Source organism: Epinephelus fuscoguttatus, linkage group LG9 (genome assembly GCF_011397635.1).
Source record: "Epinephelus fuscoguttatus linkage group LG9, E.fuscoguttatus.final_Chr_v1".
NCBI lineage: Eukaryota > Metazoa > Chordata > Actinopteri > Perciformes > Serranidae > Epinephelus > Epinephelus fuscoguttatus.
Genome location: NC_064760.1, coordinates 13,403,855 through 13,418,400, shown reverse-complemented (window position 1 = coordinate 13,418,400; position 14,546 = coordinate 13,403,855). Strand labels below are relative to the sequence as shown.

At 42.8% G+C, this 14,546-nt stretch overlaps 1 protein-coding gene across 1 annotated transcript in view; it reads right to left on the bottom strand.

The window, feature by feature from the left end:
• slit3 (slit homolog 3 (Drosophila)) overlaps window positions 1–14,546 on the bottom strand; it is a 353,029-nt gene that overhangs the window by 146,820 nt on the left and 191,663 nt on the right. The window contains exon 5 of the mRNA XM_049586786.1: window positions 3,316–3,387. Within this exon, the coding sequence (XP_049442743.1) occupies window positions 3,316–3,387 (72 nt within the window). The remainder of the gene's footprint in view (window positions 1–3,315; window positions 3,388–14,546) is intronic.

Here is a 14,546-nt window from a genome sequence, read left to right as displayed (position 1 = left end):
AAGCGCGAAGCTCGAAGCGTCACCTCAGTGGTAATAAAATCAAATATATGTTCAGTGGAGCTTGGTCTAGTGTGCGTACTCTGTTTTCCCGTCTTTCATATTCTTCGGCACACCCCTGGTCTAACCTGAGGTGTATAGTAAAACATAAACTCTTCCAACAAAGACAGAAAATCCCATTAGACTCACTTGACACTGAATGTTGCTGGTGAGTGCGATGCTTCTATCACCGAACACATTGTAGGCGTGTTGTTAGCTGTGTAGCGCTATTTTGATGAAGCGCTTCCTAGCACCCTGCCAGAGACAAACGCTATGTGGACACACGCCCTGATAAATTAATCAACGTATGATTTCAAAGCTAAGCTCAACCTCAACCTTACGATTCTAACATTAAACCTAAAACAAAGTCTTAATTAACAAAATGTTCTCATTTTGAAGGTCTAATCTACCAACTGGTCCTCATAATGATAGAAGAACACCGTCCAACACACACACACTCATGTACAACACTCTGTGTGCCCAGGTGTGCACACACACACACAGAAACACACACACCTACCTGATGGTGCAGTCACATGACCTCCAATCACTGTTATCTCTATCATCCCATTTTGTACAATGGTCACAAAATCAACCCCAAGAACCGAACAGATGGGGCTGTGCCTATATGTGTGTGTGTGTGTGTGTGTGTGTGTGTGTGTGTGTGTATGCATATGTGTGAATACGCATACATCTGTGAGTGTGTGTGTGTTAAGATGCTTGAAATGAAGATCAGTCCAGCGGCAGAATTGCTTACTGTCATTCATGCCCTTTGCACACGTGCACAAACACTTGCACACACGCACACACACAAACAGACACACACATACACACACGCACACCTGCCTTTATTAAAACGTCACATTCAGTGAATATACTGTGTGCTGTCATGCTGTCTGCTGTGAATGGGAACGGCTGCGTATTTACAGTGAATTGTAAATCCTGCCGAGCACTCAGCTGTCAGAGTCTTATGAATTGCTAATATGTTGTATCTCGCGCTGCCGATCCCCCTCTATCCAGCCCCTATCACTTCCATTGTGCACTGAGCAAAAAAGTGAGGCAGGCGAATCAAGAAAGCTAACTTTGCTAAAGGGAAATGAAAGGTAGAAATAAAGGCATGTGGACAGGTTGAATGAAAGATGATAAAATAAACCTCTTTTTCTTCTGCAGCATTTCAAGTTAACTCAAGCTGACATTAATCTATTTTCTAACACCAAAAAATATCTAGAATATGTTCTCCATGCACAACATTTAAAATGACGGTATTCAGAGTGGATGGCGCACAGAATAAGCTGCCATGTATTGAGCCATTTCCCACTGTTTCCTGCTCTCTTTAATCATTCATGTGAACACATTAGGCAGCACCAGACTGCACCAAGAACACTCACACCGACAACAGCAGGGTTCTCATCAAGATGAGCCTGATACTGTTGGGAGTCTCACTGAGCTTTTACATTACAAATACCTGCCTTCTACTGTATATAATTATGCAGCTTTAAACCTTGTCCTTGATCACGCCATCTTTTTAAATAGTTGGAGAGAAATAATTCGTGTATTGTGCCAAAGGTGGAGTGAATGGTTTTTAAATAACACATCATGTAGACATTTTACATAGAGCTGCTAAAAGCACACATGTAGCCAATAGATTTTGGCGTGGGAGACTCCCATGTTGTTGGATCTTCATGTGATAATGAGACAGATTTACTCCAGAAGCGACCCATTAGAGTTCCCATCTTGATTATTGTCACAATGTGTCCAAAACCAACTTGATCAAATGTGAACTTCAAAACTGTATTATTGGACACATGACACTAATCTTGTGGGTCTATTTCTGTGGATCTCAACCATGTCCACTTGGAAGAAATAGCATTTAGCTCTATGCTATGTGCTGTAATGGGGGACAGTGCTGTCCTCTTCATCTTCATCCTGCCCTCTCCTCCACTGTCTCGTCATCTCGTTTCCTCTGCTGCTTTTGTCGTTCTTTGTCTATGTGCTCCTTTGTCTCAGCCTTATTTGCCATACAGTTTTACCCTCTAATAAACATATTCAGCAACAATCCCACTAACCTTTTCACCTCTCAGCACCATACAGCAGACTATGAATGCATTGCCAACATCCCTGCAGTCAAACAAACCAATGCTGTTGCCAACCAAAGAACTGTTTGTTAACTTTTTCCAGCTCAATGTTTCACAAAATTAAGACACGACCCTTTAACCTTTACATATTCAAGCACAAGAATTGGAAATGTATGCTTTGACAGTTCAGTTTGTTGCAGTGAACTGAAGCAAAAGATTTTGGTTCTGATGCAGAACCCACAATGAAGCACAGCATCTGCTTCCATGCCAGAGCGAATGCACAACATGGACACACACACGCGCGCGCACACACACTTATTTGTGTGCAGTGACGCACGCCCGCACACACACATCCAAGTGTCGAGAAAGTAGACACCTTTCCCGACACAACCTCGCAGTGCCCAGACGCCAGTCACACCTCTGAGCATAGTGACAAATGAGCAGCTCTAAAAATGTGGACAGATCCGGCGCACAAACTTGCACACGCTCACACATACACACACTCAATCACACACACAGCTGGAAGCAAATACGCATCAACGTATTCCCATATGCAGGAGGGAATCACCCACATGCACGGGCACACATGGTGCAGAGAAAGCGCACACCACAGCACGTGGCAGATGCACTATTTTCTTCACTCTCTCTGTATTTTAAGTCAAGGACAACATGTTTGCTGGTGAATGAACAGGTACGCTGCGCTTCACTCTTGTGAGCTACGCACACAAGCACTTAGACGTGCACTTGAGCTCACACACACACACACACACACACACACACACACACACACACACACAGGGATATCGCCAAGAGAATTCACACACAGAAACATGTAAAGAGACAACAGTTTATCAACAAAAGCATGTTTAAGTTGAAGCTTTTCTCATGTTGAAGACATACAGAAGATGTGTCTGAAGAGGACGATAAAAGGATGACAGAAAAAAGTGATGAAGGGGAAAGAATAAAGGATGACATGCAAGAAAGAGAGGAGAGGAAGATGTGAGGTAGAAAAAGAAACTGAATAAGACAGAAAACAAAGCTGATAACGAGAGGAGGAGAGCGCAGGACAGATCCCTGCTTCACAGACAACACATGAAAAAGGGGGGTAGAGGAGAAGACGGGATGAGAGGAGGAGGAGGAGGCGGAGGAGGAGAAGAGAGATGGAGGAGCCAGAGTGAGAGGACCAGGGTTTTTCTCTACTTACAGAATCTCCAGATCGCGCAGCGCTCGGAAAGCTCCATCTTCGATGCAGCTGATGTGGTTGCTGTCCAGTTGCCTGCACCGAGCACACACACATACACACAAACACACACACAGACAAACACACACACACAGATGAGAGAGAGAGATGGGAGAGAGTCAGGCGCAAGTCTGCAAGGTCCGCTCAGCTGGGGGAGGGACTAACAAAAGACGGGTTGCGTGAATGAGTGTGTGTGGGGGTGTGTGTGAGGTGATACCCCAGTAAGTGGGCTTAAGGTAGCAAGTAGGAGACACCGGCGTTAACTCTCTCTCCCAGACACACTCCCACACACACATACAGCCACACACACACACTCTAGGGATGCCCGGTCCAGATGATAGCACACAGGCTCAGGTTAAGTCTCTCACCTCAGCGCTGATATGGCCAGCCCTGAAGAGAGCAGGAGAGGAAAAGGAGAGCGCGAGAGAGGAGACCGGTGCGCTGAAGTGGCCTGCCTGGCGTCAGCCTATCACCTCCCTCCCCTGCTGCACGCCCAGCGCACACTGGCCACCGGGAGAGAGAGGGATGAGAGACGTAGACACAGTGAAGAAGAGAGGGAGCGAGCCATAGCTACTAAAGCCCACCCTGCTTGTCTGTTCTGTAAATATTAATTGCATTTTCTCCTCTCCCATCCTCCTCCTTCCCTCCTCCTCCACCTCTCCCCTCCTCCCCGTGTCCTCTTTTATTCTTTTTTTCCCTCTCTCTGTAGTGAAAGAGGGAGTAATTTCATTACATTAGGCCAGCCAATCCATTAAGGGCCTTTTACCGGCTCTGTCACTGAAACAATTTCATTAAAAGGAAAGCCTCCGTAAATCAACCTACAGTCACGACTCTGCCTCTCTTTCCCGTTCCCCTTCCTTCCTCTCTCTGTCTCTTTCTACCTCCCAACTCTTCTTCTCCCTCCCTCCCTCCCTCCCTGGCTCGCTCGATGCCTCGTCCGCCGGACTCCCAGATGCACCCTGTACCTCACTGTCATCCATCCTTTGCTTTTACTTTAATTTGCTCGGCTCTAGGTATTCAGCCCCCCTCCCCTCCCTGCCAGCATCCATCCATCCCTCCATCCATGAACCCAACAACCCCGGAACCTCGCCTCCTCCCTCCCTCCTTCCTTCCCTACTTCTTTTCCTGCCATCCATCCGTTCATCCATCCATCTATACCTCTGTCTCTCCTCCCCCTCTCTTCTTCCTCCTCTGTGGAGGAGCAGATGGATGGGTTGCAGATATAAAGGGCAGACATTTAGAAGTATCTTCTTGTTTTGTTTTTCACTTGGTTTTATTTAACTCAACCAGGAAGGATGAGTGGCATTTAGACTGTTAAACACACACACACACACACACACACACACACACACACAGGCACTTACAAAAAAGCAAGCACACACAAACACCATGTAACCATAGAGGTCCACAAACACAAATACCCCCATGGACACACAAACACACACTGAAACAGGTGGATGCACACAAATACATGGACGAAAAGATGAAACCAAACACAAGCAGACAAACATTCAAACACACGCACACACTTACAAAAACACACACTTACAAAAAACATGTAACCATAAAGGTTCACAAACACAAATACCCTGTGGACACGGGGACACACACACACACACACACACACACTGAAACAGATGGACACAAATACATAGACGAAAGGATGAAACCAAACACACACACTTAGAAAAACACACAGACAAAAAACATGTAACAATAACGTTCCACAAACACAAATATCGTCATGGACACACACACACACACACACACATACTGAAACAGGTGGACACACACAAATACATGGAAGAAAAAACATGTAACCATAAAGGTCCACAAACAGAAATACCCCCATGGACACACACACACACACACACACACACACACACACACACACACACACACACACCGTGGGTAGTTACTCTCTGCTCTCCAGACACAAGAAGATAAAAGCATATCACTCCACCTTAATCTTCTCCTCCTTGTCCCCTTCCCCATCTCATCTCTCTTCCACTAGATCCCTCTATCCCTAATCCTTTTTTTCTTCAACTTCTATCCCCCCTCTTCTTTTTTCTCCCCTCGTTTCCGAGCATCCATCTTCTCCATTTTTCATGTTCTCTCCCCCTCTCCATTCATAATCCATTTTTTTCCTCTCCCTCTAGTTCCCTCTCGCCTCCTCTCATCTCTAATTCCCCTTCACCTTTTCTCTTCTCACACCCCATCTATCCATTGCTAATCCATTTCTTCTCCCTGTTTTCTTTTATCAACCTTTTAAAATCCCCTTTTCTTCTTCTCTACATAGCCCCGGCGTCTGCTCGGCACACTGCAGCACCTGTTAAATCAGTCATGTCAGCTTTTAACCCAGAGGAAGGTGGCTCCCAGAAACAGGAGCTGGGTGGCCTCTGCAGGGCGACAGAAATTACATCAGGGCTTCTGGAGCAACACATTCTTTTGGTTTGTTTTTATATGTGCATGTTTGTGTGAGTGTGTCCTCAGAGTGTCTAAGAAATGTATTTACTATAGTACACCACAAGTGCACCTCATGGCTGTATTTCAGAAAGCAGCAGGTAAAAGAAAGACTCTGTTGCAGTGACTTCAGACAAGATAAAAGGTGAAAAATACATAGTAAGAAGTTCACTGTACAATGAGCTTCATTATCAGTTACAGACAAAAAGTTCTTCAATGGCAACACCACAAGCGCTTTCAAGCTGCTCTACAAGGGAATAATATTGTTGTTCTATGTTTGATCAGTAGACTATTATTTTGAAATTTGCTGGTGTGCACAACATGGTCACAACAAGCAGTCTGACTCGCGGCACAGCAAGCACATTTTTCATGTATTTCTACCTGATATTGACCAGCTGCTGGTGGTTAACAGTTGGCATGAGTTCAGTTTGGATTCAAGACAGTAAATACCAAACAACTCCATGCCCACGGGCCAGGTTTGGCTCGCAACATAATTATTTTCGGCCCTCCAAAGGCTTCCAGAGACTGATGAGATGTTTTGATCCACTTTGATGCAATGCAATTATATTTTAGAGGTGATTTAGAGATAACCTGTTTACGGCCTTGCCATGCCGCTCTTGATTAATTGAGCACGATTTGTAAAGATTGCCAGGGTCATCGATGTGGAGTGGTCTGCTGTAACAGTATGAAAGGGGTCTGAGAGGGTTGTGTTCTGTTGGTATGAATCTGAGATTCCTTTTTTTCTCTTTGGGGCTACTTGTTGGAAGGAAGCTGTGAGTGTGAACATCTGTTAAATGACTGGACTCTAAAATAAAGTGAGTCTGGGGATCATACCGACATATGGCGATGCCATGTTTGTGTTTTATGTAATTAAAAGGCATGATTTTTTTTTTTTTTTAGGAAGGCAAACTGGCACACAGCCTGATCAGCCATATGGAGACACATGGCACTGCCAAAGTTGACTGTAGTTATTAAAGCTGTAATATTTTCAGAAGTCCTCTTTTTGTAACACTGAATATGAAGTATAGGCACAGGTGTAGTGCTGCCAGAGTGCATCAGAACACAGCTCTGCCAGGATGTTTTTCACCAAATGAGGAAACTGTTCCCATGGTCAAGCAGAAATTTGTATACATTTTTAGTGCTTAAAGGATAACTTCGGTATTTTTCAACCTGGGCCCTATTTCCCCATGTGTATGTGTGCGTATGCTTCATGGGTACAACTCGTTCTAAAATTGGTTCAGTATTGAGGGAGGTGGATGCAGCTGGGAGTCACGAAACGAGCTAAAACGGTAACGGGGGCAAATGCGTCCCGTATAAGTTTGTGCATTAAAAGTGCTTTTTTTCGCCACTGACCAGTTCAGATTGCCAGTGTTATCTCTGTAAATAGCATATTGTAGCGACCCTGGGGCAGTGGTGAGTGTGGTATGAGTGGAGTCAGCTGTCAGTCAGTGTTGGAGCAGAGAGGGGAGGGCTGCCCCGCTGGGTACTGTAAGTGAGTATGTGTGTATGAAGTGCGTGTGTTACGCTAGAAGAGTCGGGACGGAATCTTTTACATGCTACACCCTGGAGTGTTACCGGAGTTTTTGGAGTGCTCAAATAAACCGGCCTTTTTCCCGAACGCAAGAACAGTATGTCGTGCAACACCCCGTACAGCTTTCATAGGCTGCCTTTGTCGGATGGCGAGATGCTGAAGTTGTGGCTAGTTGTGCTACAAATGGATGCTAACACTCCTGTCCAGACACTGCGCCTTGGCGCCTCATTTCTCCCAAGATGACTACTGCCAGCCGACGAAGAGAAGACATCCAATCCCGAAACACGTCTTCCTCAAGAAAATGGCTGCCCCACAAGTAGAGAGAGCTACAGACAGTGGAGCAAACTCGTGACATCACACAGCCCAGAGGTAAGGGAAAGGCTTAGTATGCTATTTACAGAGATAACACTGGCGATCTGAACCGGTCAGTGGCGAAAAAGCACTTTTAATGTGCAAACTTATACGGGACGCATTTGCCCCCGTTACCGTTTTAGCTCGTTTCGCGGCTCCCAGCTGCATCCACCTCCCTCAATACTGAACCAATTTTAGAACGAGTTGTACCTATGAATCAAACGTACACATACACATGGGGAAATAGGGCCCAGGTTGAAAAATACCGAAGTTATCCTTTAAAGGTCCAATCACATGAAGTGTGCAGGGGAGACAAAAACAAATGGTCAAAGTTGACCTTTAAGTTGTGTTGACTGATTTTTGATGTCAACCCATGCTCTGAGTAACATACAAGAAAACATTCCACCTTAAATGTTGCCGCCAACTTTTGAGTGGCTCAGTGAATTAAATCAACGGTTAACTAGTAAAGATGGCAGCAAAACATCATTTTTATTTTATAGTTACAGTTGACCACTGTATGTAAACTCATCACCATAGGAACGTTGTTTACCTAATCTTCAAAACTAGCCACAACTTAAATGTGTGTGCACACACATAAGGGCACGTCATAATGTGCTCCAGTACTGGAATAAATAGCACTGAGTATAGGGATAAGTATGTGCTATTCTAGAGAACTACCAAGGTTGTACTTTCCATTCTAGAGGTCTATTGAGGTTTGTCTCATTTGATTAATCTGTTATTTCATTCGTTCACAAACAGCCCAGTATCTAGTAATGATATTAATATTGGACGTCTATGGTTGATGTTCTGTGCCAGTGTAAAAAGTAGTGTGCCCGCCATGTAACTTGGGAGGAGGTAAGGCTGTGAAGGTTGGAGTGGTGGATAAGTGTGTAGATCATTTGACTTTCATGAAGGATGCTGAAGTTCACGTGCTGCAATTATTGTTCACAGTGTTTCCTTAACCTTACCCTCAAGTTTATTTGGCATAACTGTGAGCTTTTCCTAACCTTAACCATAGGTTGCCATGAGGAAATATAGTAGCACTCAAGAAAAATAATAGATTGCTGGAACTGGGTGTAAAAAAAAGTATCACTGAACAAAATCTGTGGTTGGATCGTCAAAATATCAATGTTCTTGTCTGTGGATAATGTTAGGTGGTAAGATGTGAGACTGTTCTCTTCGAAGACACATGACCTGTTGCGGCTGAAGAGAATGGCTGCCCACTTACATGTAAAAAAAAGTTTGGTTGGCCATCATCAGGCTTTTACACAGTTGAAGCAGAGTCACAGGATGATTCCCCACGGTCAGTGCCCTGATTTCCCATTGAGCCTGTGCAAAGTGGCAAAAAGGGTGTCTAAAAGTGCCATGGCAACATGATGCATCATAACGATGGAAATATGGGGGCCAGATTGGTTGAGTTATGGCAACACCATATGCGCCTCTTTGATGTTTCCTCCTCCTGTCAAACATTTTTACAACTGGGATAAATCATTCAGTGTATGCCCAGCTTTAAGGAAGACCTTCGGAAGACCGGTTGGGTCTCCCTCTGACTTTGATAACAGAGGTAGTGGTTCGCATCCTGTTATCTACCAACAGTCAATGTTGGCTTCTTTTAACCATGACGTTCGTCAGCTAATGCTCATACATAACATTTTTGTAATCTATGTGTTGTTTTGGAAGGCACTGATAAATTACCTTTTTTGTTGTTTTGGGAGAACTTGCCCATGAATAAAGATTTAAAAATGAAAATTGAAGACCTCCACATCTATATTCATTTGACTCCACTGTCTCTCTCTATGTCCGCCATCACTGACACTGATGACTTCTTAATGCAAGACTGAGGGACTCCCACCGCTCTGTAGAGCTGACAAGGACTGTCAGACAAGTGCTGAGATGTCTTCAGCTCTTAAACTCTACGCAGGTCTCCAGGACAGTTCTGATAATTTTGAGAACATACAATCACCATGCTCCTCGCATCTGTAATTTTTCTAGAATTGAGAATAACTGTTGGATTCATATTGGCGGCCATGTACTTCATCTTCCGTCCTCATCCACAGTAAACGATTCCATCATCTGTGATATGATTGGATTCCTCTGACAGCTTTGTTCACCAAGCACCCTGATTAGCAGTGACATGATTGGTATCAGTCTGGGATGAGGGTGTACTTTGTGTGTCTGTGTGAGTGTGTGTGCGTGCTCTTCATATTTGTACCATCGTGTTGCATTCACAGCCTTAGTGTGTTTGTGCTTCTATGTGTTCAGATCACGAATGTTTGCTACAACGGGGGGTCCAGAATTTAATTTCCTTCCATATAATTAGTTAGTGTGTTTAATCATGTCTATCATAAGGCCTATTGGCAGACTGATTCAATGCTTCCCTCTGCTACCATCTGGACCAGAGGGAAGCACACACACAGCAGCTCTGCCACTCCATGAATCCATCAGTGAGCAACCACTACTGACTGAGTAATTAATGACAGAACAGAGGGACGGAAGGAGGATACACTAGCAGGGTTCCCATCCAATCCATATCAACAAATACTGCTTCATGAAATCTGGAAATTACTGTAAACAGCACAAATGTTTGACTGGAATTTACAAAAACTGCCCAACGCAGAACGTTTCTGTTGATAAAGACTTTACACAATGAGTAGTGATGGAGACATATTGGAAACACATTGAATAAACAGTGATGTGCTGTGGCTCCTTTGATTTCAACACTTCTTCAATAGATCATCTTGTATGTTTTGGTCAAATGTGGCCATTGTGAGGACAACAGAACTTTCCAAACTGTTCGTGAGCCTGTTTCACATTTATATGATCAACACAGAAGACAGAAACAAATTTAACTTCTTACAGGAAAATGAATTTAAAGCAACAAAAGTCCGGATTAAATTTGTTTGCTGGCTTGCAGGGAGACGCCAAGTTGCTGAGTGGCTATATCATGTTGCACATATGCTTAATGTTTATGGTAATCACTTTCTATGGTGAGGAATGTCTTTAGGATCCAAATGTAGGAGACTTAAATTAAATGTATACTTACAAATTCATACAGCTATGTTTTTATCCCTGTTGAAAAGCAAACACATTTTACGATGTGACAGCACTTTGCTTAAGGTTTGGTTATATACACACACAAGAACAACTTGGCAGGGTTCAGTGTTGTGTATGAACATGCTAAAAAAAGGGCTGTTCACTGAATGTGCTTTTTTTTTTTTTTTGGTGAACAGTGAAATGAACGCATCACTTCACAACTTATGAACTTGATTTTGAGTGTTGTTCACACTCAGGCATTTGACAACGCCGTTTTACAGTACTGGAGGATTTTAAGCATCTACTGTAGCTACCGGTGCTGCTGAAGCCATTTCATACAGATACTTGAGGGAATTTTATGAACAAATAAGTACAGATTCCAACGGGGAAAAAAAATAACATTTATATGCAAATTGTGCCCATCTGATGAGAGAAAAAAAAAAACAAGTAAGAATGTCAGCTATATCAGCAGCAAGTTTGAAACGTCACATCTAGTTGGAGCATCCGACCAGTCTTGAGAAAACTGAGTAAAAGATGATCACAAGATTTTAATTAATTATTTTAAAAAATATAAGACATGAAGTTAAACTAGCTCTTTTTTGGGACTGTGAACTTAGCTCAAAATTCAAATTTTGAACCATGGATGTGAACTCGCTCATTTTAATCTGTGTGAACTGAACTTTGAGCTAGCTCTTGTGAAGTATGAACGTGCACAATATTGGTTAGGTTTATGGAAAAATAATGGTTTGGGTTGACAATCAATACTCTCTCATCATAGTAACAATAACACGTGATCGTGGTCATGGCTCAAGGAAACCAAAGATGACTGTCGGTTTGAAACAGGAAATGAACGGCAGTCTCCTGTGTTAAAGTCTGATATTCTGTTGATCGATCCATCTACCTCAACCATCCCTACGGTGACTTTGTCACTCTAAAGCAACAATAACCCTAACTTCCTCCCTTGCTCCTGTCATAAAGACTATGCCTGCTCAAAGGCTTTGTCACTGCAAAGTAAACAATATGTCATTGTGGGGCACTTTCTCAAACCATTGATGCAGTCGTTCTTCTTTGGAAGACATTCTTGAAACACATTTGATGACCAAAATTCACTTTACAATATTCATAGCAGCTGTACTCTTACATAAACTTTGAGTCTACTCACATTTCTAATTCCCCACTTTATGATGCTTTTCTGTCTATCAAGTGAACATATTGCTTTGCCTCTCATTGTTTCTGATAGATAGAGCTTACGTTTACATAGAAACAAACAAATGGGTACACGCAGAGGGGTAAACACAAAAGTCAGCCCAGTTGACGGGGGAAGTAAATGTTGACCATTTACTGCAAACCACAGATATTTACATTTGTACATTTAATAACAACATTTCTTAACTGGTTTTGTAGTATATGAGCTGACTTTGCTATCAGGAGGTGGAGGGAATGGTGGATGGCGTGACAGGAAGGCAAGACTGCTGCATAGCTGTACACCACTGTTCAAGGCCAACAAACAGCAAAGCCAGTTGCTTTTCATCGCTGTGTTTCCAGTGGCTATGGCTGCATTTATAGCTGTGATTGTGCCACCAAAACCACCTATTTCAAGCCAAAGACTATGTTTTCGTAACCGTAACCACAGTTTTTTTTGCCTAAACCTAACCATACCTGAACCACTGTGTTTTTGAAACATAAAGAAACGCAATGTTTCAGCTGTCATAACAAATAACTATCTATGTCTATATCTTTGGTTTGCAGAAAGAATAGCAACATTTATTTTGGCAGTTGGGTAAAAGCTACTGTGGTGAATGGCCTAAGGAGGAAAAGTGAAAATGAGAAGAAAAGAATGAGAACGGGTCAAAAGGAATCAGCAGAACTGGTGAAAGGATTTTTGAAAAGCTACAAAGAAAGGGAGGCAAAAAGGGGACATGCAATGAGACACTGGGTGAAATCAGAGTTAAGAAATGAAAGAAATAAAAAGAAGTGCTGTACTGCTGAAGAGAGAAAAGCAAAGGACCAAATGAGTGGTAAAAAAGACTGTTGGAGACTGAACGCCAAAAAGTAAAGAATTGAGAAAAAATACAAGGATGGAAAGAAAAAGTAGAAGACAGAAGAAAACAGGAGGGGTGAAGGATGAGCGGTACATGTAAGTGGATTAAGGATGGATGTGACAGGAATGTAGAAGGGGCCGATTAGAGGACTCACCTTCTTACTCTCTTTCTCTATCTCTGCCATTAACTCCCTTTAAATCCTTGTGTTTGCATTTAAACATCTTTCATCATCCCTCCCTGTCTCCACTGGTTTTCTTTCTATCTAAAAATAACATTATGATACCAATACGTTTGTATAAGTGAGACAGTTAATGCTGGTTTGCAGAGCTGTTGGGAAACCTGCAGCAGTGCCGACGTAGGATTAAAGGGGAACTACAACCATTTTCAAAACTCATAAATGTCATTCCTATGGTCTAAGACAGGCCATAAATATGTGTAAATATGAATGACTCTCACCTGAATTCAAAAAGAGAGTGCTAAAACTCAAATTTGTGACGTCAAAGGTATAAAGTCTGGAGCTGCTCCAAAGACAGTGACGTTAAAGATGTTATAGATGATACTGAGAGCACCCAGGGGAATTTCCTGAGTATGTAGGTACATTTTCTGTTTCAGAACTCTACAACAGACTCAAGCTCATTCGGGTATAAAAAAAGCGTTGGCTATTGATGTTCTGGGATGCCGTGCCAAGTTCTGCCCATTGCACACATTGTCTTCTTTCAAAATACACTTCTGTTTTCACAGGAAAGTTAACATTTAAATGCAGTCTCTTTCAAAACTATGTTGGTACATCACTGTGAATTGACGTTTTTCTCCTTCAACAACAAATGCACATGGTTGGGTTTAGGAAAAACGAACAGGTTTTGGCTTTAGAATCTTCTGGGACGCAAACACCGCTCTCACCCCTCCCAGCCACCACAGTTGGACTTTCGCCGCCTTAACTTTTGTCCCTGTCCCGCCATGTTTCCCTCTGATGCTGCTAGCAAATATCACGCCAGTGTTAAAGGACGCCTTTTTTCGTCGGTTTCTGACGCCGCAAGTCACTGCCCAAGCGCCAGATTTTGACAACTTTGGAGTGAGACCAGGCTCCCCAGTCAGTGTCCATAGAGCATCTCTAGACTTTATACCCTCTGACATCACCCTCATCATCATCAAGTTTGAGACCTGCTTCCCTAGTTGTGGCTTTGAGAAAGAGTAGCTTGTGTTCACAGTACTGACAGAACCTTCCTAAGCCATGAAAACCTCATATATTAATTCTTAATTTAGTTGGTGTTCCCCTTTAACGCAGGGTGGATGGACATCTGCGAAGGCTGCCACTGCACGTAGCCTTCATGCCGTAAATGAGGATTTGCACAATACAGGGAAAGCTTTGACTTGCAAATGACTCATCTGCTTTTAGTGATGTTCAAGGGTACAGGAAGCCATGTACATGTTTTATAATTATAAGTCCACCACCACTGTCAACTGTGTTCCAGACTGAGATTGGTACATGCAGTCAAGGACACCAAGTGGGTTTCCATCCAAGTCTTTTTTGTGCAATGAATTAGACAAACTGAATATAAAGTTAAATTTGCTTGAAGTGCATTTAGGATGTTTATAACTGTAAAATGTTAAAAGAAATGGAAGCACATTAGTCTAATGGTAAAGTTCAAGTTCAATAAAGACAGCACTGAAAAAATCTAATTTGATGATCAATGGGAAAAAATAATAGTGTCTCTGTCTCTGGCTGAAACTTACCACTACACTTCGAAGATTGTGTTTTACTATGTGTGAGTTTC